The sequence below is a fragment of the Acartia tonsa genome, chromosome 11 (genome assembly GCF_053477335.1).
Source record: "Acartia tonsa isolate MP-2025a chromosome 11, ASM5347733v1, whole genome shotgun sequence".
Classification (NCBI taxonomy): Eukaryota; Metazoa; Arthropoda; class Copepoda; order Calanoida; family Acartiidae; genus Acartia; species Acartia tonsa.
Window position 1 is genome coordinate 40323910 of NC_137270.1, and position 25644 is coordinate 40349553.

The following is a 25644-nucleotide window of genomic DNA, read 5'->3' on the forward strand; positions in this document are numbered from 1 at the left end:
CAGGTGGCCCCCTCAAACCTTTAATCGCCCCTATTTCAACCACCAGAAAATAAAAAGTTTGAACGTCCCAGAACATTGGAAAAGTACAGTAGAATTAAATTAACTGTAAATTCAAATGCTACAAAATTACAAAGGTACTTAACTTTGTGTCGTATGTGGAGTTACGTATGGACGGACCCTTATAATAAAGTAGCAGAGGTCCACTGGTTCATTAGGGTGATTTTAAGATATTTATTCAAACATTTGACTCAATTTTAACATGTTTCTCATTGTGTGAAGTAGAGCTTCTGTTATTCCTAGTGTCCTCGCCATCAAATTGTACATCCGTCCTAAAGAAATAACCAGATTTTCATGTAGCCTAATGTAGGGATACTCGTAGCTGGCTAAATTAATGATACCACCCATTAACCTACTTTAACCCATCACTTCCCCTACTACTGAATGAACGAATTGACCAATAAATAATGCCTACATTTGCTCTAAACCGACGATAAATTTTCCCCTATAATACATCCACGTATTCTATATACATTACAATAAATGTATGAGTATATAGATTCATAGAAGTATATCCAAGACAATTATTTTGCCCCAAATACCAATGACCATTGCCAGCTAACAGACAAAAATGAATTTCATTAAACTTTTGTTTCTCAATTAGGCTGTTAAAACTATTGTATGTAATTTTCTTTGTTTTGGCTAGTTAAAAAGTTGCAACAAATTAACTATAACTTTTATATTTGTTCGTCTGTAAAGATTGAGATTTAAAGTTTAGGGAAACTTAATTTAAATAGTTAGAACTTCCAAGGATGGTTTTAGGGCTGTTTTTTTTAATTTAAAGTTTTGATATGGTTTACTGATTTTTTGCAGCACATAATGTGTTATAAATGTAGTTATAAATTAACTAAACAAAGGTGAAATATAAAGTAGCATTGCTGCAAAAAATATATTACATCTGTTGGTCAGGTGCAGTGGCCGTAATTGTTGGCTGTAGAGTCTGCGTAGACACCCGTTTTCCTCCATTCCCAGAAGTCTACAATAAAGATAAAAATCACATAACCTTTTGGATTTGTATGTGTTTTAGCTGCACCATAACTGACTGACCGATGCCAGGTAAATCATGTACATTATATTACAACAAAAATATAATATTTTATTTAATATGTAGTTATTTAATGCCAGTTAGATTTGAACAATCATACATCTTTAGTTATGACGCGGTGTTTAGCCAAGATTCAAATCTATCACCTTTCCGACATCGATCTGATGGGGTGTCCCTTAGAGTAGTAGTTAGAACACTACGCTTTAGTTGGGAAAATCCAAATTCAAGTTCCACCATAGATTTGAAACTTGGTTGACAAATGTAGTAAATTTGTCAGATCATAATCACGCAACCTTCAAAGAGATACCCTTAGGTTGTAAGGAGGGAGATTTGTAGAAAGTTAGGATTCTACCTATCAAGCAACTTAAATAATGCCATTAATTTAAGTGGCTTAATATGGAACACCTACCAAAACTCTAGGCCAGGGTGATGTAATAATTTAGTAGCATCCACGAGTATTGCGGTTCAGCTTGAAATGTAACATTGAATTCAGCTGAGATTCTCACTTTCATCTGAATGCTAACTTCAGATAATCGAGGCTACAAACCAAACCAACGTAATATACCATAGAGTCCTGAGTTATACCTGGGATCTTAGCTCAATACCATGCGAGTTCTGTCTTGAGATGCTCTTAGTCCTGGGCATTAAAAGAAATATAATCAATAAAGTAACAGGGTGTTTATTTGTCTGTCTGTCTGTAGCTATCCAGGTCCAGGGAAGGTTTATTAATATTTTGCGGCATAGCACATTCACTCTCCCAAGAGAAATCAACCCGGCCCCTGGAAAAAGACAACCCTCTGAAATCTTTTTGTTATTTTTTCTTTTTTAAACTAAATAGTAAAGTGGAGGGTTGACTGCCTCCCCCCCCCCCCCCCAATCTTACTTCTTACCCCCAAATGCCCCTTAAAATTCAAGAATAACTATTCTTTTTGTATAGTATTATAGACAACTCCATGGATATTGAAATAAAGCATTAAAAGATTAAAACCAGTTTACCGATATGTCCCGAGTTAACAAAACTGGTATGAATCTTATGATTTTTATTTTAATACTCTAAAAAATTGTCTTTAATACGATGCTACACATGATTTTTTTAGTATGGCTAAGAACTGGTTCTAATCCAGCGGATATTATTCGTTTTCGAAGTCAAACTGGGAAATAAAAGAAAAACTAGGTTGACCTGAGAGCCAATCCATATTCTGGAGGATTTCTGGCCTAAACACGACAAAGAAAATCATTAAAATTGTAATTATGGGGAACTCTTTATTTCTTTTTAGTGGGGGAGGTGGGCAGTGGAAATATCAATAGAGAAGATGTTGTATTACAACTTTGAGATGGCGATGTATATTTTTACCTGGGGGGCCGGAGGAGAAGGGAAAAAACTTATAGTTATTATCCCCCTCGATTTTTTTAGGGGGGGTTGGGGAACCAAATTATTTTTTATGAATTGTCAAACATTCATCTAATGTGTAAAAACTAAGGATTTTAAACCATAGATACAAGTGCCAGTTTTTGTTTTTGGTGGTTCTAATTTAATTCTAGAGGCATTTAAGATGGGGGTCTAAGAGGGTTATACACTCCTTAATTTTAAGAGGTGCCCAAAATATTTCTTACCAGTTTAGCCAGCTCCACAAGTATCTGCTTAAAGATGGCATACTCCACATTGTGAGCCAAAAAGTACAGAAAGAAAAAATTGCTACAAAAAAAATATAAAAAAAGTTAATGCTTTATCACAAAGTGCCTGTTGAGCTCTGATTGCCCCCCCCCCCTTTGTTTATTTTTGAAAATAAGGGAGGGGTTACTATTCTCTATGCCTAGGGGCTAATAGCCCTAACCCTTATGGGCTTACTACAATGTGTTTACCCAGTACCTAATATAACCTAACCTAAAGAAATAAGCAAACAGAAAAAAGCTAAAAATACAGGGGGGGGGGGGGGAATCAGGGCTTAACAAATTACAAAATACGTTATGTGAAAGCACCGAGAAAAAAAACAAGGAAATTAACAAGGAAGATAACTTCCCTAAATTTATAAATATAAAAAAAAATCATCTGTAATTATTAAAATTTAAAAAAATAATTTAAAAATTTAAAACACTAAAATTACCTTCTTGGCAACTTTCTAAATTAAAAGAAAAATAAAATTGTATAAATAAAATGCAAAAAAGAATGACAAAATCCATAAGTAGCAAAGCACAAAAAAATATGGATTGAAAAACGGATTAAGTGAGTTTTAGAGCAGATTTTCGTTGATATAAACATTAAAAAAAATCCGTAAACATTTTTGCATAGAAATGTATTGGACTGGCGGACAAAGTAAATTATATACGTGATGCTCATTGAAGAAGAGAATTTTAACATACAATATTTTTATCCGATTTCTTACATTCGGACATTTTAAATTATAGAGCAGCTTCGCTAATAAAAAGAATTGCACCAATAAATTTTGAAAGTCTATTTTTCAAATTCTATGAAACCAGAGAATAACTAAATAGTTTTATGTATGGCCTAATAAATGAGAAATAATCAACCCCAATCATTCAAAAACAAAATTACCCCTTTTATATATAAAAAAAGTTTGGACACTGCTTGTTTGTACAACCCAATCAATGCCCCCAACGTTTGTAAAGCAACAAATGAGTCAATGTTAGCTTAAAGTCCACTGTGCACTCCCTCCATTTAGAATAGTTATCTAACGCATCGTATTATAGACAGCTTTCCGTGGATATTAAAATAAAAAAATTAAAATATTAAAACTAGTTTTGTTGGACCCGAAGGGGGTGAAGGCATGGTCAACAAAACTGGTATTAATTAATAATTTATAAATTGTCAATAATTTGATGCTATACATAATTTACAGTATGGCTGAGAAATGGTTCTAAATTGTTTGTAATTTTACTTACTGCATATAACTTTCCACTTCAGAATTTTCTTCTTGTTGCTAAAAGAAAAAAATGGTGCTTTCCCACAAAGTACATTAGGAACACTGATACCCCACCCCCCCCCCCCTTTTTATTTTTGATAATCTTAAATAAAGGGTGGAGAGTCGTAAATGTTGTTTAAACCTATACCTGTGGTGTCCTAACCCTGCGTGGCCACACAGTAACCAATATAACCTAGCCTGATTGACCTAAATAACCCCAGTCCCCAATTTTAATTTTATTAAGAAATTGGGGGAGGGTTTCAGTGCTCAAATAGAATCATTGTGGAAAAGCACCGAAAATTTAAGCAATCTTTATGTCATAGGAATATATGTTAATGTCGTTAATATGTCAGCTATGATAACTTTTTATCAAATGATATATACAATGCACGACATAAATAATCTAAATGATATTGTGTTAAAAAACGCCTTGTCATATTATGCCAGCAATGAACACTTTTATGTAATGTAATATGGTCGACATGTACTAAAGCACTTGCATGCCTGTCGACACTATGGCAAAAGATACGACTATTCATGTCGCACTCCTGACATAGCAGCAGTAGAAACAATTATTAATGCCATTAGTTATGCCGCGGTGTCGGGCCGAGATTCGAACCCATCACGGATTGTGGACAAAGTAATGCCACGTCTCCCGGTCATACGCCGTAATGCCTCAGGCTGTAGGGGTGACACAAATTTCAGATCACAGTTTCCGCGATCTAAGAAAAATTTTATCTTATATTATATCGAATTCAATAATCTTGCAAGCATCGCTTAATCTTATGGAGAAAAATAGTAAATCAAATAGCGAAAACTGAGATCTGAAATTTGCGTCTCCCTTTCAACCTGACGCATGACGGCGTATGACCAGGAGACGTTGCATTATCCGTCCACTATCCCTATCACGTCCCGGACGAAGAGCGGATGCGCTACTTGTTGAGCCACTGTCGCGGGTTAGAAATGAAACTAACCTGAATGACCGACTGTCTTGGATTCTTCAAAATCTTTTTCACCTGAAAATCATGAAAACCCTTCAAGATGTTTTGGACGACATTATTTTTAAAAGTTAGCTGGATTTTAGAACATTTTATTTTGTATACCACTAGCAGCTACGCCCCTTAGAGGCCTATATAGGTACAAACCTTCCCTGAACCTATGAGAAGCTTCGCTGTAAAATAGAACCATATTGGGCTAGCTGTTAGCAAGATCCCTTGGTACAAACAGATACACAAGACAGAAAGACATCCTGTTACTTTTATATAAGGATTTGTTAGGTTAATAAGTAAGGAAGCTACTCTTTCATGATTGACAAAATAGAAGAAAGTTGATTTTCTTGTCTTGTATTAAAGATAGATATCTGTAATATGTAAAATTTCTGAAAATCCTGTAATTCTAATCCTTAGAATAAAGTAACAGGATGTTTGTATATCTTTATGTCTGTCTGTACCAAAGGATCTCGCAAACCACAGGTTCTCCTTTGCAGGCTAGCTTCTAATATCTCCTGAGAGAGTTTATAACTATTTTGAGGAATGGTATTATCAGTGATGACCCTCCCAAGACAAATCGCCTCTAGAAAAAAATACCCCCCCCCCTCCCCTCTTAAAAAAACACCTTTTTTAATTTTTCTTTTTAAATCTTAAATAATAAACCGAATTCAACTCTCCCCCTTCTTCCGCTAGTAGAAAATATCATATAATCTGTTACTAGGGAAAATTTTTTAAATTTTCTTGTAAATCAAGTATTGTTTATACAAAAACGGAAATTTCCAACTACGCAATACAAATGTATCTAAACTTTTTGAAAGCGAAATTTTTCTATAATTAGGGTCGGTCAGTCCGTAACGATTATTTAAAACTTTGAATGATTCCTATATCAGTTAGGAACAATACAGAAATCGTCGCAACTCTATAATCGTCACGTTACTCTATACGTCCATTTAAAGTGCATCCTGATTTTTTAACATTGTCATATTTTTGTATGATATATATATATATATATATATCCTATTCATCTGAATTTTGGTATAATGATTCTAAGGACAACAAGGTACGGTATTAAGAGCGAGGCATCTCTACTCTATGATAAAATCTTAATAATGAAAGTATGTCTTTTTACTCTATCCTATACTTTCGCAATTTATGTATAATTTCGATTACACTTAGAAATTAATTCACTGCTTTAAAAGTTTTAACACTCTACGAGGAGTTATTTTTCATTTGTCCTTCCTTCTGATTCTAGAGCTTCGCTTTTATGGATGTTGTCATCCGCGTTGGTCTTCTTTGCATGGAAATTTAAAATACCAGTTTAGAGCGAAGCCATATGGATAGGTAAATAGAAAAAAAATAATCACTTGCATTTTAAGTAAGATAATTTCAAATTATAATCCGAAATAAAAGTAAAAGAATGTCTGTGTGTTTTTATCGAAGTATCTTGCTAACCGCTAATACGATATGGTTCCCCCTTTCAAAGTAGCTTCTCATAGGTCCTGGTGAAGTTTCAAACTATTTTGGGGAGGGTACCAGGCGTTATCCTCTTAGAAATATACTTTTAAATTTTGAAAATTTTTATAACTCACCCCCGACAGAACTATCAGTCTGGAAGAGAACAACTATTTTAGGTACTGTTAGGTTATAAGCTGTGTAGCCAAGCGCCAACGGCTAGGCAGGCTAGGGTGCCGAGCGCTGCAGGCTAGGAAGACAAGGGTGCCGAGCGCCGCGGCCAGAGTTTATAGTTTGTAAAAAAATAATTCTAAGAGGGTAATACCGCCATTGTCTTATCCTTTTAGATCCCACTTCCCGAATTTGAAACCACATAATTATTACTTCATTGGAAAACCCTGGATGTGGTAACCAATTTTTCTGGAATATTATTTTTCATATTAGATAAAATATACCTAGACTAATAATTATGTAAAGTAGTAGTTTTTTTTGTTTGTCCATTAAAATCTCACTAACTACTAGCTCAACCGGAAAGCTTAAAATATCCTAATTTGTTTATAAATTAAAGTCGTGGTTGGCTTATTTTTTCTACCCCTTTAAATGGTGAAGCCGCTAATATATTTTTCTCGTATTCATTCGAATCCGGTGGACAGGAACCGGTTCTCATGAATACGAAAAAACTATGTCTAGCATCGTATTATATCCAGTTTTCTACGAATATAGAAATGTACAATCATAAGATTAAAACCGGTTTTTTTAGCCGGTGCCTCCGGCACCTCGGGGCTAAAAAAACTAGTTTTAATCTTATAATTGTACATTCTATATCCGCGGAAAGCCGTTTATAATACGATACGAGAAATAACTATTATGTTTTAGATTTTATAGTTTATAATGAGCAATTATGTCAACAATTCGCTATCACTTTACTATATAATTACTAGCGGCTACGCCCCTAGAGGCCTCTAGAAGCACTTGAGAAGGGGGGAGTTGAATTAGAATTTTTAGAATTAAAATCTTTTATTTCAGATTTAAATAGAAAATCTAAAAAAAATTTGTTTTTTTTTGGGAGGGGGGTGAGGCATTTTTTCTTCTTCTAGGGGCGATTTCTCTCAGGAGGGTGTTTGTACCCTCCCCAAAAATAGTTAGAAACCTTCCCGGGACCTGGTTATGAGAAGCTACCCTGTCAAACAAACAGACACCCTGTTACTTTATTATAAGGATTTAATATGTAAAGAAAATAGCAAAAGGTTTAAATGTTTGGTATAGGTCTAATAGTCGCCTATAAATTGAGCGAAAATTTCTGAATTTTTCAGTTGCAATTTACAAGCAGATCCTAAAGAAGTCCGAAGCATGCAGTTTAAAATAATAGCTGTAAGTATGTTTTTAAAAAAAAACCGCGACTGTGGCTCAACACGTAGCGCATCCGCTCGTCGTCGGAAAGGTGATAGGTTCGAATCTCGGGCCGACACCGCGTCATAACTAAAAGACGTTAAAAATGGTTCCTACTGCTGCTATGTCAGATGCGCGACATAAATAGTTAGAGTAGGGGGATTGCCTTGGCCCAAAACAGGCGCACTTCGTTACCATGCACAGTTGGGACTTCTTAGACAAAGGTCGTGCATCACAAAGAGTTGGTTGTCTGTTTGATGTTACTTAGCCTAATATCCTTGGGTGTTTGGACAGAGAAGGGTGCGTAACAGTCATCCTTAGTTCTGGATTGCTGGACCAGGACCTAGACAGCACACCAGGTCGAAAAGGTCCTAGACTGTAATCCCGCCCGTACGAGGTAATCTACTAGGTAATGTTTTTAATATTACCTCAAATTAACTCAAATACGGGCGGGGATGCTGTCCATTACACTCAAAGTCCAGGTCCAACAACCCAGGATAACAAAGAGGAGCCAAATGTCTTTTTTTTCTGTCCAAACACCCGGGGTAAGTGGGTTAAATAACATTCAACAGACAACCAACTCTTAGATTGCAAGAACTGTGCATGGTAATGAGTTGCGCCTGTTTTGGGCCAAGGCATTCCCCATTACTCTTACTATTGATGTCGCACACCTGACATAGTAGCATAAGGAACCATTTTTGACGTCTTTATGACGCGGTGTAAAGCCAAGATTGATTTTTAACAACAAATTTGTATGCATTATAACTATCCGATTGATCTGATTTTTGGAATACTGATTTCTAGGACAACACTGTACAATGTTAAAAGCGGAGCATCTCCATAGTCGAGTCTTAAAAATTTAAGTATGTCCTTAAATATTATCCTGAATTTAAGCAGTTTTTCAACAAATTTACTAACAATTCTGTTTCGAATTTTATACATTTGTATTCTGCTTATTCAGTACTGACATTCTACAAGTGTTAATGTTCGTTTGTCCTACCGTTTCAGAGCTTTGCTTTTATTGGAATATCTTTTTTTCATCTAGGTATTTATGTTGGTCCTATGTGGATTTGTATCACTCTCATTTGGAGTTCCCTCACCCCTGTTTGGTGATAATACATATAGTAAGTTTAATATATGGTTATTTAGTTAGACAATAAGTAATGTCAACTTTATTTAATCTCTAGTTGTGAGCCTAAGCTTTTTTTGGGAATTGAATTGAAGCTCTTTATAGTCCCTATCAAAAAAATAATGTAATACAATACAAATGACCAATAATAGGACGATATACAGACTAAATTACCAATGGCAGGCCAGTAAACATTTTAATTGACCAATGTTAGGCCATTATGACATAATTTTTATAGGCACTATAAAAATCTTCACGTGATCTAACTGGTTAAATATATTATTTTTAGATTGTAGAGGAGATGCAGCCCTTGCACCTGAAGGTGATGTCATCAATTGTAAGAAACCCTACAGTGGAAACTGCGCCACCTATTGCGGTTAATTCTATTAACATGGAAAAAGGAATAGATCAGAAGCAGATTATTTTTAATTTTTTTTCCAAGAAATTATCTTTTATATTTTAATTGCATAATTTTCATATCAACAAGAAAAAAATATAATTTTATTATAATTTACTCGTGTTTGGTACTCAATAAATTGTTTTGGATTTATAATTAGTTTTTTATTTACAGGCATTTTAAAATTAAAATAAAAGGTGGAAAAGTGTGGACACTATTACTTTGAACTACCTATTCAAGATTAAATCTAAACCCCAAAAGAATTAAGTTAACAAATGTCAGAATGAGTTGTTGTTAAATTTTGTGGGATAATAGAATTTAGTCAATTGACACCACCCTTACTTCTTTTTTGAAAGATTCAAAGAATAAAATCACGATATTGTTATAAAGAAATAATCATTTTTTGTATTTTAAAGCTTGACCGACAGACCGACTGACCAAGTAAATTAAATACTCGATGCTTATTGGTACAGAGAATCATCAATTAAATTTTCAGTTACATATCTTAAATAGCAGATGAGAAAATCTTATTTGTACCAAAGCGTTACAGATGCACTGGCAGACATACAAACTGAATTTTATGATAGCTTCACTACTCAAAATGTTCTAAAATCCAGCAAAAATAAAAATCTTCTAAATATTGACTTACTTTTGAAGACTTGACCGCATATTGCAAGTAGAAGGTTCTTATCCTCTCACTTTTGCTAAAATTAAAAAAATAAGTAATATTTTTCTTAAAAATTTTAATTTACCAACTAAATATATGGTATTTTCATAGTTTTTATTACAAGGAGTAAAATAAAGAGTATATCTAATATAAACAGCCACTAGCCTCTATTTGCCTCTATTGTTTTACAGGCTAGAAGTTCAATTATTTTTTTTTTTAAACTACTAAACTCTAAAAAATGTCCATCAGATCTCTGTTTGAAAATTAATATCCTTTATATAAAAGTAATAGGCTGTTTGTCTGTCTATGTGTTTGTATTGAAGGATCTTGCTAACTGCTGGACCGACGATAAAAATCGACTTAAGGTCCATGGAAGGTTTTGAGTCAGGAAAATCGCTACTGAAAAAAAATATCACCCCCCCCCCTCTTCCAGGACATCAAAGTAAGGTCTAGATATAAAGTAACAGAAAGTTTGTATGTCTATCTTTACCGAAGGATCTCGCTAACCGCTGAACCGATATAGTTCTCCTTTACAGGGTAAATTCTCAAAGGTCCTGGGAAGGTTTTCACATATTTTTGGGTTGGGTACCACCGCCTTCCCATGAGCATTCAACTCCTCCTCTTCAAGTGTCCCTAGAGGCCTCTAGGGACTTAGCCACTAGTATTTATCTATAGCAAAACATCTAAATGGAAACATTTATACCTTGAAAGAAGAACTCCGTAGTAGATGACGGTCAGCGCGCTTATAACTGTCAACATCAGATACCTAGTAATACAGGGAAGTAAAGGGATAAGACAATGGCCGATAAGTTAATGTACATTCCGAATGATTACACATAAAATTATTCTATCTGTAGATTAGAATTAGTGGTTGAAACGTTTGAACACTCAACTTAATAAACCAACCAATCATAATTCAGTAAACGTTCTCAAAGTTGTTAAGTCAACAAAAAGAAAATGTTATCATAAAACTTTGGGAACTAGTGTAATAAACAGCCCATTGTCATCTTTCTCTCTATAGTAATAACATATAATAAAAAGCAAAACATGTTTACAAGAAGCGTTGCTACTCTATAACGATGGTCTGTGTCATTATGTCAGTCCGTTATACTCACACATATGGTTTACATATTGGAAAAGTTGTCCTTGTAAACACGGATAGTTGTATTCTCTTAATGAGCCTAGTCGATCGTTGAAACCCTTCCCTAACCTTATTTTTAAAAATAAGGGAGAGGGGGAGGTAGTTATTTCTTAGTTTGTTTTCAATTTTATAGCAGGTTAGACAATAAAGACTTGGTAGTTCAGCAGGGTTAGGGCAAAACATATAAAGGCCAGTATAATTATGACCCCTGTAGCCGTTAGGCATAAAACTAACCCTCCCACCCGTATTTTCAATTAATTTACAAATATGGAATGGGGGTTCCTGTGCTCAAGTTTACACTTATAGGTAAACTACCTATAATAAACTTACCAGAACCAAATAATGATGAATATCTTTTCATTCAAAACATTGGCCGCCATTATACAAACATAGTTCTCAAACTAAAACCATGTGTAACAAGATTAGTCTTCATGAAAACTGGTGCCTTTTTAATATGAAAAAGAAGATTAATGTCCTTTCATAACAGACAATCTCCCCACCCCCCCTCTCTTCCCCAAAACATAGTATAGTTATTTATTGCCTCGTAGTATAGACAGCTATCAGCATAGTAAAATTAAACATTAGAAGTTTTGTACGAAAGTTACAAAACATGATTTTTCAGTATGGCGCAGAACCAGTTTCAAAGCCATACTATGAAATATATCTTTTTTAAAAATATTGTGAACAGGAATAAAATTAGTTTAAAGCAATTTAAATAGGCAAAACGATGATCAACTAGCTTCTAAGAACTAGGCTTACTTATAAACAAAAAAACAACTTTTGGGGTATGTAGAGTAGCCAAGCGTAAATATAATTACCCTCTGTCCGCCGGCAGTTCCGAAATCATTCCAAACACATCCTGTCATCCTAAATGAATAACATTCTCTACTTAATTTTCTGTTCCAATCATGTTATAGCTTCCTCACTTTTTTAGTAGCACAGCTACTTTATATTTCAATTTGTCTGTCTGTCACTCAATCTGTGTCGCTATAGTGGAAAAGTAATTTTTTTCGGCTGGAATTTGAGGTAAGTTTTTTTTTTATAAAGATACCCTTTTCCAAAGAGTACCTAGTATACAACTTTTTATCAGTCATGCTACATACCAATGAATATTTGGATCATGGAAAGAAAACAAAGTAGCGGGTTTCATCTTAATTTTACAAAAGCTTTTGATATTGGCCCTGCAGGGTTAGAGCCCCCTGCAGACGATCGAATTAGGAGAAAAGCATCTGAAAAAATACAAAGAAACCCGCTACTTAGTTTTCTTTCTATGATTCAAATATATTTATTAAGGTTTTGTGACTTTCTTTGCTTTAATTCACTTTGTCTGTTTGTCCATCCATGATATTTAGTGTTTTACTTCTTATGAAAGTTGTCATCCTTGTTTATATTCAACTAAACCAAATGTAAAGTAAGGTTACCTTGGAAAAACAGTTTTCAAAAGCTTATTCTCCATTTCAAAATGTTCTTCAATCCATCTAAATAGAATATGTCTGTCAAAGTTAAATATTAAATTTATTAAAGAAAAGTGTAGTTTAAAAAAAAAGTAATATTGGTCTATCAACTTTAACCCTTTCTTGAAATTCTTAAAGCAATTAATTAAGTATAATTTATGATGTACGGCACTATATATTTGACCTATGATCCTTTTTATAAAAAAATGAAGTAAACTAAAATCTTATTAAATAATTCTTACCTGTCAGTTAAAAGGTATAACCAACAAGTGAAATTAATCTTAAATAATATTTAGAGGGCAAATGGAAAGGTCGTCAATTTTATTATATGTTGCCCCCCAACGACAGCTTAAAACCACTTATAGGTATCGTGATTTTTTCAAATCAATTTCGTTAATGGTATAAGCTGCTTACCTGTACCCTAGCAGGCGAAATTTTCCCTAAAAATATTGTATTTAGTTCATTGCAATTTTCACTGTAAAGCAAATGTTAACAAGGATGACAACATACATGCATAAGTAGCAGAGGACATAATAGTAAGTTATATTAAACAGGGGGAAATCACATTTCCACCCAATAGCGTTACAGATGGGCTGACAAACTGACAGACAAAGATAATTGTAAATGTGAATTTCTTAGGATAAAGTAAGTTTTCTGAAAATTATATCCTCAAAAAAATTCGTCGCTTAGATTATTACAAAAAAAAGGTGTCTGCTAGATTTTCCATTTTAAGTTTGACGGATTTTGGGGCCCGTTTGACAATCTAGATCTAATATACCTATTACTAAAACATAAAAAAATTTTACCTTGAAAACATAATCAAGAAAGTAGAAATTGAAAATAACATTTATCAAACTCAAAATCTAAATAAAGTCACTTTTTTACATTTTTTATAATAGTTAAACATCGCATAGTATTATTGACAGTTTTCTACGGTATCAAAATTATTATAAGATTAAACCAGCTTTATTAGACCCGCGAGGGCGATAACAAAACTTGTATTAATTTCAAGATCTTTATTCTATTATTCGTGGAAAATTGTCTGTAATGTGATGCTATACATGATTTTTTAGTATTGCTCAGAACCTGTTTTAATCCAGAGGATTATACTTGGGGCCTCTAGGAGCATATGGGAGGAATGGGGAGGGGAGAAGTCCAACCTCAACTTTAGTTTTGAAAAGGAAAGAAAAATTATGGAAGGTAATGTCATTGTATGGGCGATTTCTCTTGGAGGTATCCTTACTTAAAATAGATATCAGAGGTGGATTCTTAAAAAAAGTTTGCCCCACTAATCGATTAGTGGGGCAAAATTGTTTTCATGAAAATCGCCCAAAATCATATAAAAAATCTACAAAAAGTAAATAAAATCTTATGTTCATAACCCTTCTATGATTTTGTTTAATTATTGTAGATTTTTAATGTGATTTAGGTGGATTTTTTACGAAAACAATTTTGCCCCACTCAGCGATTAGTGGGGCAATTTTTTTTAAGAATCCACCTCAGCTAAGTGTAATTTACAACCTAATGTCTCCTCCCTCCCTAATAGTTTCTTACCAAGCAGAGCACAAATCCATAAGCATACTTGGCATGTCCTGTTGACTGAAAATTATGTAATAATTGAAAACTATTCAAGAGTACTATATTTTAGTAAAGACATAAGTAGTAAAAAGTAAGTTTTAGCAACTTAAACTGTTTCTAAAGCAGTAGAATTGTGGTAATACGGCAACAGACGGACGGGTAGTTTACAGAGGTGCTACGCAGTGGCTTATCATGACAAGCCTTCTGCACTAATCCTATTATATCACCATTCACCTCATGACCGCAGATGACCCCGTTGCGCAGCGGTCAAACTGGACTGGCTAAATAGGGGAGGGGCACGGACACGCAGCAATCACGCGCCCCTCATGCAACTATACAACCGGGAGGCGGTGCCTCCCCTTTTACCACAGCTACCCCCACAGACTGTCTACCGCCGCGGGCTACGCCCTTGTCTCCCACACCCCCTTCAAACCTAACCTATTGTTACAATCTATCTGTATATATATAGTAAACATCCATTGTAAATGTATTCAGTTAAATATATAATTTCTCTATGACTAAATCCTGCTAGTTTGTTTTGGTAGAATACTTCAAGGCTAGGGCTCGTTGGATTCGAACTCGCAACCGGTGAGCTGAAACGCTTCGGCTTACCACAGAATCAATATACTTATAATATCCCTTTCAAAAATGCTTTAAAAACAGTTTAATTTAATCAAATTGTTTGAATATTTTTTCAATAGGTACATTTTATGTTAAATATAATATTTTCAAGTTATCTAAAGGGATAAGACAATGGCCGATAAATTGATATAAATCCCCTTTGATGATGACAAAATTTCCCCTTCTATAGATTAAAATTAAAGTTTGTAATATTTGAACACTCAAATTAACGCGCCAACCAATCAAAATTCAGATAAGTCCCCAAAGTTGTTAAGCAAATGAATAAGAAAACGATATTATAAAACTTTGTGGCCTAGTGTAATAAACAGCCCGTTGTCCCCTCTCTCTCTGTTGGCGGTCATCAGCAGCTGCACCTTCAGCTGCACAGCTGCGACTAAATAGCATTAAACCAACCTTGTTTTGTCTGTGGATAAACTTGGAAATATTTTTGATAATATTCATCTTATCTGTTTCTGACTCAACACTAAATAGAATTGCTGCAGGGTTAGGTAAATGGAGATAAAATTAATGCTTAAATAATAAATGTATGATTATAGTTGTGTAAACTAGACAACTACATGGTTCCAATGGTGGGGACCTTTTTTGTTTGCTTATTTGTAGCGACTTGGCTGTGTTAATATTTCCGACACTATTAGCTGATATTCGGCACAGGGTTCTACCCCGTAAACATACATTTATTTAACCACTGCTCCCTCTATTCATTTACTTTAATTAAAGGCTGTCCTATTCCATGATTCATAAGGAAAAATGGCATAATAATATTGTCAAACGCCTTTAAGACAACCAATCCATTAATTGCACGACCTTTGTCTGAAAATCCTTTGCATGGTAATGAGTTGCTCCTTTTTCGGGCCAAGGCATTCCTCATATTCTATCTATTAATATCGTGCACCCGACATAAAATTTTAGCGTCTTTGGTTTTCATGCAGTGTTGGGCAAAGATTCGAACCTATCACCTTCCGACATTGAGCGAATACAATACGAGTTATGCCACTGACAATAAGTGTTTATTATGGAGTAGCCGTGCTTTGAAAAATTATCAGGGCTCGGCAGCCGCGCGTAAGCCTTCGAAGAAATAGTCATTTTCTAACTTTAAAGTTCAGCTTGATGTCTAAACCCGTTCCTAAGCAGACAATCCACATTTTCAGAAAAATCTTTCATTTTACACACAAGCGGGTTTAAATTGGCTGATGCGTGGCTGCCGAGTCCTAAAAAATTACATAGATCCAGTTCTGACACCATCAGTAATGCTCTTCATTTTCCCCTGCTCTATCATTGTCCAGATCCTAGAGAAAAAAAGCTGCTTTCACTCAAAGTGTTTTGCAAGGAAAGAACCCCTCTCCTGTGGGACTTATACCCTACATCACCTAGCCTTATGTAGCCAAAGGTTACAAATAAGACCAGAAAAATACCCTCCTCCTTTTTTGAACTAGCGGCTACGCCCCCTAGAGGCCTCTAGTGGCATTTTTTTCTATCTCAAATATTTTTAAGTTGCGTTCAAGTCTCTACGTAAAATCGAGAATATTTTAAAAATTTACATTTTTTTGTGATTTCTCTTGGGAGGGTGGTGGTACCCTCCCCCAAAATAGTTATAAACCTTTCCGGGACCTATGAGAAGCTAAGCTACCCTGTTAAGGAGAATCCGATCGGACCAGCGGTTAGAGAGATACTTCGGTACAAACATACAAACACACAGACATACAGACAGCCATCCTGTTACTTTATTAAAAGGATTAATTTCAAAATAAGGGGAAGGACTAAGCAATTTGAGGGAAACCGCCAAAAATGTAATATAAAGAATGTGACCTTAAAAATTGAACATTTTTACATGAAGTACTAGAAAAGAGGATTTTTTCTCTCAATGTTTTTAATTTCGAAGATTTTTAATTTTTTTTTTTAAATGGATGTATAATGAAAAACAAATTCGAAGATTTTAGAATTTTTTTGTTCGAAAATTTTGGGAAAAAAATAACATTGAAATCTAAAAATATTTCAAAACAAATTTTCATGGGAATCACTAAAACTTCTTAGTGCTTGTAAAAATGTGATAATATTTCCACTGCTATCAAAAGTGTGATGGGACTAAAATATCTGGTAATTTATCAATCTATGAAAAAATTGCACTACTAATGAATGAACTTACTTGTTGGGTATAATAAAGACAAGTCCTTGAAACACAAGGATGTAAGGAACCCACTAAAACAATGGATTTATTATTACTTGGATCTTACACTGTAAGATTTTCATGTATTCTTAAAAATGTGATTCTTGTAGGTGGCTAAAATAACAACCCCCTACCTTCCACCCCCTTTAATCCATCCCCAACCTCTCCTATTGGGTAACGGAACTCTATATAGTAGAAATCAAGACAATTTAAATAATTTCTTTAATACAAAGTGCAGTGTGACATATAGACTTTGCTCATCCTTATATAACAGGATGTCCATCTGTCTGACCCTAATTATGGTTAAAAATTTAAAATTAACCTGGTAGTATGACTGAGTGACTGCACATTTTGGTAAACCTCCTTCTAAAATTATTAATTTGCTAGGGTATTTTATCAGTATCTAGTCAAGCAAAGAACTCCTTCCCCATTTATATAAGAAGAAAAAAATACGGGAGAAGGGAGGGGGGGGGGATTTAGGTAAGGTTATTTTGGGGAAAGGGTTTTTTCGTAGGTTAAGGGCACTGCAGGTATAGGCCCAGTAGGGTTATGAATAGGCAAAAAAAAAAAAAATTACCCATCCTTTCATATCATTTATTTTAAAAATAAGGGAAAAGGGATTCCTGTGCTCGCTAAGCACTTTGATAGAAAGCACCCATATTTCTTAATGCACAATAATTAGACAAGAAGCGCATTTTTTAGTTCCTTTACGCAATTAAAAGTTATTTTGTTATATTTTTGTTCTTTAGACTAAAGTAAAGCATTTGATACCAAACACTACGAATTTCTAGCATTTAGTTGAATATTATTATAACAGAAAGGAAGGGGACATTAGGTTTAAAACACTAGTCCCCATTAAAAAATGTTTTTTTTATTAGTTGGTTTAACAACTTTTGGGAATTTGATTGAATCTTAATTAAATCCAGCCATAAGGAAAAAGGATAAGAGGATGAATACTCACCCCTTTTTCATGGTAAAATACTACTTCCCCATCCCTAAATTTAGAAGCAGACGAAAATCAAAAGCCGCCCAGGGCTTTTTGTAAGTCAAATCATAAATAATAATGTGAATAAAAAGAAAAGCGATATTTAGCAAACAGCCGTGGGCGGTCAGAATCAGCTGAATGTTCATTATGAAAAAAATTTCCCCCTTTTTAGAAATAGAAGGATTCATCTTTCATGAACAAATTTTTTTAAATAAAAAAAAATTCTATGTAATTTTTAATTAAAACATTAAAACGAAAATATCTAATCTAATATTCTTGCCCTAAATATGGAAATAGTAAAAAGTAAAAAAATATTTTTTTTAATAATTTTTAATCCTCCCATTTGAAAAGTAGTGCAACAGCGCTGAGTAGGCCTCTAGGCCCACTGCCTATTTTCGTCTTCTAGTTGCTTCGATTCCTCTCTTTTATTTTTTTCTCTATGAATCCAGCTCATACCAATAACGAAATTAATTCGGAAGAAAATCACGAAACCTATACGTGTTTTTCAGCTGTCGTTGGGGGGCAACACATCGTAAAATTGACGACCTCTCCATTTGCCCCCCAAATATCTTATTAGATTTATTTTGCTTGTTGGTTATACATTATTCCTGATTAAATCGAGTGTCTAAACTATTCAACCATTAATTGTAATCTACAGGAGCGACAATTTTATGTATTTTCATCGGGAATGTACATCGTTCATTGTCTTATCCCTTATATACTGAATAAGAAGAGGCTAAGATTACAAGAAAATCACTTTTTTTAAATTAAATCCATTTGAAGGACGGAAAAGAAGTAAATTAATTCTAGAGTAGCTGCGCTACTAAAATTTAAATTTTACCACTTGAATCTTTTTCTTCAGTTACACAATCTCCGTCCGCATTGTTACTTAAACAAAGATACATTTTTAAAATAAAGTAACAGGATGTTTGTGTGTGTTTCTAAGGATCTCTGTCACCACTGAACCGATATAGTTCTCCTTTACAGAGTAGCTTCTCATTGGTCTTGGGAAGGTTTTATAACTATTTAGGGGAAGGGAACCATCACCCTTTCAAGAGAAATCACCCCGAGAAAAAAATGACCACATGAACAAACAAAAACAAAAAAAAGGGGTCACTCCTACCTCTAGGGTTCTAGAGGCCTCTGGGGGCATCGCTGCGAAGAGACTTTTGTAGTTATTGGAAAATTTATATTTCTTACCAGTCTAATATGTGCTTCTTATCCGGCAAAATACATCTCTATAAAGTAATTATTTATATAAAAAGCATTCTTTGTGTTAGATTTAAGGAATGTTGAAGTTCTGTTCAGTTATATTTTTTCAAAAGCTAGGCTTTTCTTTAATTATGGTCTGTAGTACGTCCGTAAGTACCGGTTAACACTTTTCGTTAACTTAAGTGTAAGAATTGACCTAACGATTTATAACTTCGGATGATGATTAATGTAACAGTTAGGTACGATCTAGAAAGCGTAGCAACTCTATTATATATATCAAAAATTTCGTATGTCCATTTAGAACATGCTGATCTTTATCATTTAGGACAAATTTTTTGTATGATTTGATTATCCTATACATCAGATTTATGACTACTTAGACAACAAGGTACACTATGTTAAGGAAAGCATCTCTATAATGAAAATCTAAAAATGTAGGTATATCCGGCATATGGCCAATTTTCCAACAAGTTTATTTTATACACTTGTTTTAAAAAAGTGCTCGTATTCGTTTGTATTACTGTTTTATTTCAGAGCTTCTCTTTTGTGATTGTTATCATGCTTGTTTTTACTACAATTTTGTATTTTCATATTGTGAACCTGAGTATTTTTTTTTGGTGACAATACTCGGTGTATGTTTAGTATGGTTAACGACTAAAAAATATATTTCACCATGGCGCTTTTTTTGACTCATCAAATGTTTTGTTGAGTTCAAACTGTTGTTACAAAAGTGTTCACACAATTAAAAGTATACTTTTTTTGATTATAAATGTAAATTTATAAAAAGGGGGGGGGGGGTAGTAACTTGTAATTATGTAAACAGTTTTATTATTGTACTTTTGCAATTTACAGCATTTGATGATTTTTACATACAAAATCATGGAGAAACTTATTATTTTTAGTTGATAAAATCAATAATATTTTGAGAATAGCTTTTTTTCCTTTGGTTTATCTGACACACCATTGGAGTTTTCATCTGCTCCTATGCTAAATAAAAAATAACCAAATGAAATTACATAGGAGCCAAGATATTTAACTACTAGCGGCCATGCCTCTAGAAGCATCACGGAGCACTTGAGGGAAAGAGAGAGGGTGATAAGTTAATTTGTAGCCACCCCCCAAATAGTTTAAATCCTTCTATTTACCTTAAAGAATCTTAACTTTTAACGAGAACCATATCAGTCCAGCGGTTAGCGAGATCCTAAGTTAAAGATAAACACAAATAGACAGATAGACACCCTTTTATTTTTACATAAGGATAGAACCGTAAGACATATTTATATAAAGCTTCCCTTAAAGGTACAATCTACTTAGCCTTACTGTTTTAGAGATTTTATTGCATTTTACAAAATACTACATTAAATCATAGACTATTTACTAAGTCATTCGTCTCAAGAAAGAGTGTAATATTCTTGAATTCAATTTACGCTACTCTACAATTTGTTAAGCCAGCCAGCGAATAAAAGAACGCTCAATAAAACTTTGAGGACTACAGTGTGACAGACCAATAACAGCCCTAAGTCCCCCCAACTCTCTTATAATTTTTTTAAACCTGTCTGGAACAGTATATGTCCCTGTGACCCAACAGTATTGATTGATTGCTTGAGGTGCACCTAGCCAGCGAATAAAATAACATGGTTATAAAAATGTAGGTATCAGTGTAATGTGCTGTTCAATGTATTTTAATGGAATATTTTAATCTAACACACAAACAACAATGTATTTAAAGAAGTAATGTCAATGGATGACAAATTGAAGTACACATCTAAACATGATGAACAAAATTAAAGTTATTGGTTGAAAAGTTTGGAGCATTATGTCGGGTAATATTATAACGTAATAAACATGTTGATGGAAATATTTTCTGCGGAAAGTAAAATTAAAAGATCAATTTTAGTTATTCGTAAAAAAAAATGTCAATATTACAATACATTTTTTCTTCAGTATGGCTCAGAAACGGTTCTAATCCAGTGGATATTAATCAACTTTGATTTAAATATTACCTCCATTTATTCCAGTACATTGAATTTCCTAGGATAAGGAAAATTTAGAAAGAATATTTTCAATTTAAAATAAGTAGGTAGATTATATTTTTTAAAAACATGGATAAGAAATTGGATATTGAATACGTGGAATTATAAGAGATTCTCACATACTCTGATAAAATGTTTCCCCCAGCTGGCTAATATAACGATAACCCCAACCTTCCCTGACCATGGAGGAACGTATTGACGTACTGAATATCTGAGGTCTTTAATGGAAACCTAAAAATTCTCCTGACACATTATCCACGTACCCTCTATCCATTGATAAATTAAAAATAACTTGAATTTTTCTTAATAGAAAAGAGTATTTAAAATAAAAGAAAATTAAGGGGGGGGGGAGTTCTGACACATTTGCGTAAACCTGGTGTATAGGCTTCATCTTTGGACTGAGAAGATAGGTTATTAGGGATAAAATCATTGTTATATGATGAATTACCCCCAGATTTAAGATTTTCTGGATAGGCCTCCAGGTTCCGGAGCTCGAGGCCTCCAGGTGGTCTCTGTACAGGTAAAAATTAAAAATAAGATTTTTTTTTGAAGAGTTAGAGGTTAACTTATAAAACAAAATATGCTTCTTTTTGATTGTTATTCACATATTTGAAGAAAAAATATACATATTTTAACTCGTAAGCTGACATCTAGCTCTTAAAAAAAAATTGTTTTTTTTCATTTTTACCTGTACAGAGACCACCTGGAGGCCTGGAGCTCCGGAACCTGGAGGCCTATCCAAAAAATCTTAAATCTGGGGGTAATTCATCATATAACAATGATTTTATCCCTAATAACCTATCTTCTCAGTCCAAAGATGAAGCCTATACACCAGGTTTACGCAAATGTGTCAGAACTTCCCCCCCCCCCTTGTAAAGAAATATCTTATTACCTTTCCAAAAAGGTCATTTAGTCCTAGGAGTGCAGTTGCTGAAATATTAATATTCTTAAATTAATGCTTCAGAGCAGTTTTTATTACAGATTTATTACCTTTGGGAATAGTCCCTTTCGTGGCAACGCCCCTTAACGGGCGATTCGTCGTATTTTTAAAATGGCTTTTTATAGATTATTTAGGTTAGGTTATATTGGGTTAGGCGATTGCCCCACAGGGTTAGACAATTGGCCCCGCAGATGATAGAAATAGGAGAAAAGTTACTGTGAAAAATACAAAGAATCGCCCCTGAAGGTGCGTTGAAACGAAAGGGACTATACCCGACCCCTTTAGGTACATTTAAACAAGGATGATATCATCCATAAAATCGAAGCTCTAAAGAAATTCGGATGATATGACAACAAACCAAAATCAACACCTTTAGAGTGACAAAAAACTTAATAAACACTATTCCATATATTAAATTATGCGTTGAGAGGTTTAGAGCCGGAAGCGACACAAATCCCCTAAAGGCCATCAAAATGAAATGCATGAAAAATCAACGCAATAAGCATTACCTAGAAACAAGAAACCCGCGGAGAAATTGTAGTGCAGCCGGAAAGGGATATTATCCACTCGGGCTACCCCTAAAATAAAAGGAATAAGTCAACGAAAAGAAAATTTCATTAGGTAAAAAAGATGTATTTTTAGTGAAGGTTGTGATGAAAAATACACATTTATTCCTCTAATCACTTGGAATACATAAAATCTTTACAGAAAATATGTTCGTTTTTTTAGCTGTTTAAAGAGATAGACCGCTAAAATTTTGCCATGAAGATTCAAGATTCAAATAGTATCTGCTAAGGTATTTTTTAAATTTTTTTTCGATACTAGAATATCTATTAAAACAAAACAAAATTTTGTCAGAAGTAAGTGTAGTTTTTACATTATATTTTTGTTTAGATTTCAAATTAATATTCCGTTTCTTTAATATAGAAACAGTTTAAATTAGTCAAGTCACCGACGTTTGTTTGTCCGTCCGATTAAAAATAAAATTGAAATTTACCTCTGTCTCTTGATTTAAAGAAACCAGTAAAACCTAAACATTATTGAGCAAGGATAACAACGTCTATTAGTAGCGAAGAAAATTTTGGATTGGAATACAGAAATAGTTATTTCTCGTATCGTATTATAAACGGCTTTCCACGGATATAGAATGTACAATTATAAGATTAAAACTAGTTTTTTTAGCCCCGAGGTGCTGGAGGCACCGGCTAAAAAAACTGGTTTTAATCTTATGATTGTACATTTCTATATTCGTAGAAAACTGGATGTAATACGATGCTAGACATAGTTTTTTCGTATGGATGAGAACCGGTTCCTATCCACCGGATTCGAATGAATACGAGAAAAAGAGAATAAAAAAAAAATCACGAAACCTTCATGTATTTTTTTTATTTATATTTTGTAGCATGTCTGTAATGCCGAAGGACAAAGTAAATCAAATACTGGATGCTCTTGGGTAAAGAGAATATTTACACACAAAAAAAATAATTAACTGTATCATCAATAGCAACTAAGAAAATCAGTGATTTAAACTGACTACGGACGGACAAAGTGAATAATAATGTCGCTTCGCTACGCAGCGAGGTTTTATGTTTATCCTTGCTAGCAATTAAGCAGATCATGTTCTCTTTCAGAGAAGCTTTATAAATGTTCAGTACAGGATTATTTTAGAATTAAAGACGCCTCAAAACACAAGAAAAATTAAGTTTTCCATCAAAATAACAGTATACATATAAAGATTAAAAATTACCCAAAACTGTTCCAAATAAGTTCATTTTTATCAATCTATTATAAACTAACTAATTTGATTTTAATTTCTCCTGTATATAACTCTTGATAACATTATTTCCTGTTGATAAAGTAAAAGCATGATGAGAAGCTTTACTACAATTAGGGTAGGTCCGTCTTTTCTAAAAAGAGAGCTATTATCGTTTATATTTGGCTTGTTGGAATTTTCCTATCGATTTCAAACTTTGCATGAGGACTTCTTTAACAGGTTCGGTTTCTAAAATTTTGTAACTAATCGTATATGAGTTATCTTTGCTTATGAGGGATCTAAAGGGATACGACAATAACCGATATATAAATTGAAGTAATAATTTACCCTCCCTGTATATTCCAGTTAGAGGTTGAAACGTTTGGACACAAAAAAAATTTACCAACCAGTCAAATTTCAATAAGTCACCAGAGTTGTTATGCTATCCATAAAGAGTAAAGACACAAGATCATGATACTTAGGGTATTTATTAACACCCCAATGTTCCCTCAATCTCTGTATTTGTCTGTACCTTAAGATTTCAATATCTAAAATAGAGTTCTTCATTCTAGGGAAGCTTCACAATGGTCCCGGGATAGTTTTCGGCTGTTTGATTTCAGACTTAAATTTTATGGGCCATTTTCCCAATTAAATAAAGAACTCCTAACGACTAGGGATGCAGATGCAAGTATACAGATAAATAAATAAAAATATTATTTAAATTTTTTATTAGTATAATTATCACAGACTGAAGTTGTAAAATAAATAAAAATGTATAAAATATATAAAAATTATAAAACATCATAAAAATACTTCATCAATATCACAATTTATAAGCTCTATTTAAAATAAAAGTATTTAAAAGATAAAATAAAAATATGAAATCTAAAAATATTAAGTGGGTTGATTACTAATACAATAAGGTAAAACAGTTTATATATAGTATTAAAATTGCTTTCAAATCAATGATTTCTTACAAAATATTAATACTTTTTAAAAAGAAATATTGTTGTAAGTTAGGAATAAAATATCAATGGATATAAAATACATGGATATTGTGAAAGGAGAATTTCGTCTTAAATTTAGGTTGTTAATATTGTCCTCAAATATTGGACAATACGTTCCTCCATTGTCAGGGAAAGGGTATGGGGTTAAGTCTTAATGGGATAGGGTATTATTATATTAGCCAGCTCAGCTGGGAGAAACAGGGTATGCGAGTATCTCTCACAATTTTGACCTATTCTAGATCCATTAATCTAACCAGGGAATCAGGGAAAAGAATTGATGGTTTGGCGGATCCAATCTACAAACTCAGAAACCCTGAAACAGAAAACGGTTATATTTAAGAGCAGCAGTTATCTTTAGGTCACAGATGCCTAGCAGTTACAAAAGGCTGTTTTTAAAACTGTTGGATTAATAATTTATATATTAAAGTCTTACATCGTACGGGCGAGGCTGAAGTTTCATAACACAGGTCCATCAAACCGAAGTAACAGACAACCAACTCTTTGATTGAACGACTTTGCCTGGAAGTCCTAACTTTATCTGTGAAGTGTCAAAATACCCAGTAAACAAACATTGTTGGAACTTTCCATCTGAAAGTGGCATAACCAATTCAAGCGTATAATCGATTTTGTTTAAACTTTCAGCCAATCGTTCTACTTCAACTATTATATTCCTACACCTGACAAAGCAG

The 25644-nt window shown here is 33.6% G+C and overlaps 2 protein-coding genes and 1 long non-coding RNA gene across 7 annotated transcripts in view; 1 reads left to right on the plus strand and 2 right to left on the minus strand.

The window, feature by feature from the left end:
- Positions 1–220: 220 nt before the first annotated feature.
- On the minus strand, positions 221–24055 carry LOC145332288 (innexin inx3-like). Of its 2 annotated transcripts, none has more exons than XM_080177247.1 (29): positions 23943–24055; positions 23193–23225; positions 22705–22773; positions 22148–22185; positions 21226–21253; positions 20775–20835; positions 20164–20209; positions 19211–19248; positions 18852–18898; positions 17348–17391; positions 17005–17057; positions 16082–16147; positions 15255–15324; positions 14196–14240; positions 13448–13504; positions 13056–13081; positions 12609–12665; positions 12006–12054; positions 11518–11588; positions 10750–10812; positions 10029–10083; positions 4998–5057; positions 4004–4041; positions 3208–3222; positions 2717–2798; positions 2283–2317; positions 1688–1739; positions 954–1033; positions 221–329 (listed from the first exon to the last, which is right to left on the minus strand). In XM_080177247.1, the coding sequence occupies exons 1-29, from the start codon at positions 23965–23967 to the stop codon at positions 236–238; spliced, it is 1497 nt and encodes a 498-aa protein (XP_080033373.1). In that variant the 5' UTR covers positions 23968–24055; the 3' UTR covers positions 221–235. The 2 variants fall into 2 exon arrangements, with proteins under 2 accessions (XP_080033373.1, XP_080033374.1); XM_080177248.1 differs by having other exon boundaries at positions 4998–5039; positions 23943–24054.
- LOC145332292 (uncharacterized) overlaps positions 7728–25644 on the plus strand; it is a 90228-nt gene continuing 72311 nt past the window's right edge. The window contains exons 1-3 of one of the 2 annotated variants that reach the window (XR_013884122.1): positions 7728–7835; positions 8899–8977; positions 9272–9378. This is a non-coding gene — a long non-coding RNA (uncharacterized LOC145332292). Of the gene's footprint in view, positions 7836–8898; positions 8978–9271; positions 9533–25644 lie in introns of those variants that run through there. The other variant, XR_013884121.1, reaches the window with a different exon arrangement.
- The window catches only part of LOC145332290 (trypsin-1-like), a 41052-nt gene continuing 39968 nt past the window's right edge, over positions 24561–25644 (minus strand). For all 3 annotated transcript variants that reach the window (XM_080177249.1, XM_080177250.1, XM_080177251.1), the window contains one exon: positions 24561–25268. In XM_080177249.1, the coding sequence (XP_080033375.1) occupies positions 25217–25268 (52 nt within the window). In that variant the 3' untranslated portion in view covers positions 24561–25216. The remainder of the gene's footprint in view (positions 25269–25644) is intronic.

What these genes read in the sequence shown, in the direction of transcription:
- LOC145332288 (XM_080177247.1), bottom strand. Translation starts at nt 23,967, where the DNA reads ATGAACTTATTTGGAACAGTTTTGG. An exon ending in ACATATACTGTTCCAGACAG is followed by an intron (nt 20,210 to 20,774) that starts GTTTAAAAAAAT and finishes TTTTTTATTTAG; the next exon opens with CATAGGAGCAGATGAAAACT. An exon ending in GAATATGGATTGGCTCTCAG is followed by an intron (nt 1,740 to 2,282) that starts GTCAACCTAGTT and finishes TTTAATGCCCAG; the next exon opens with GACTAAGAGCATCTCAAGAC.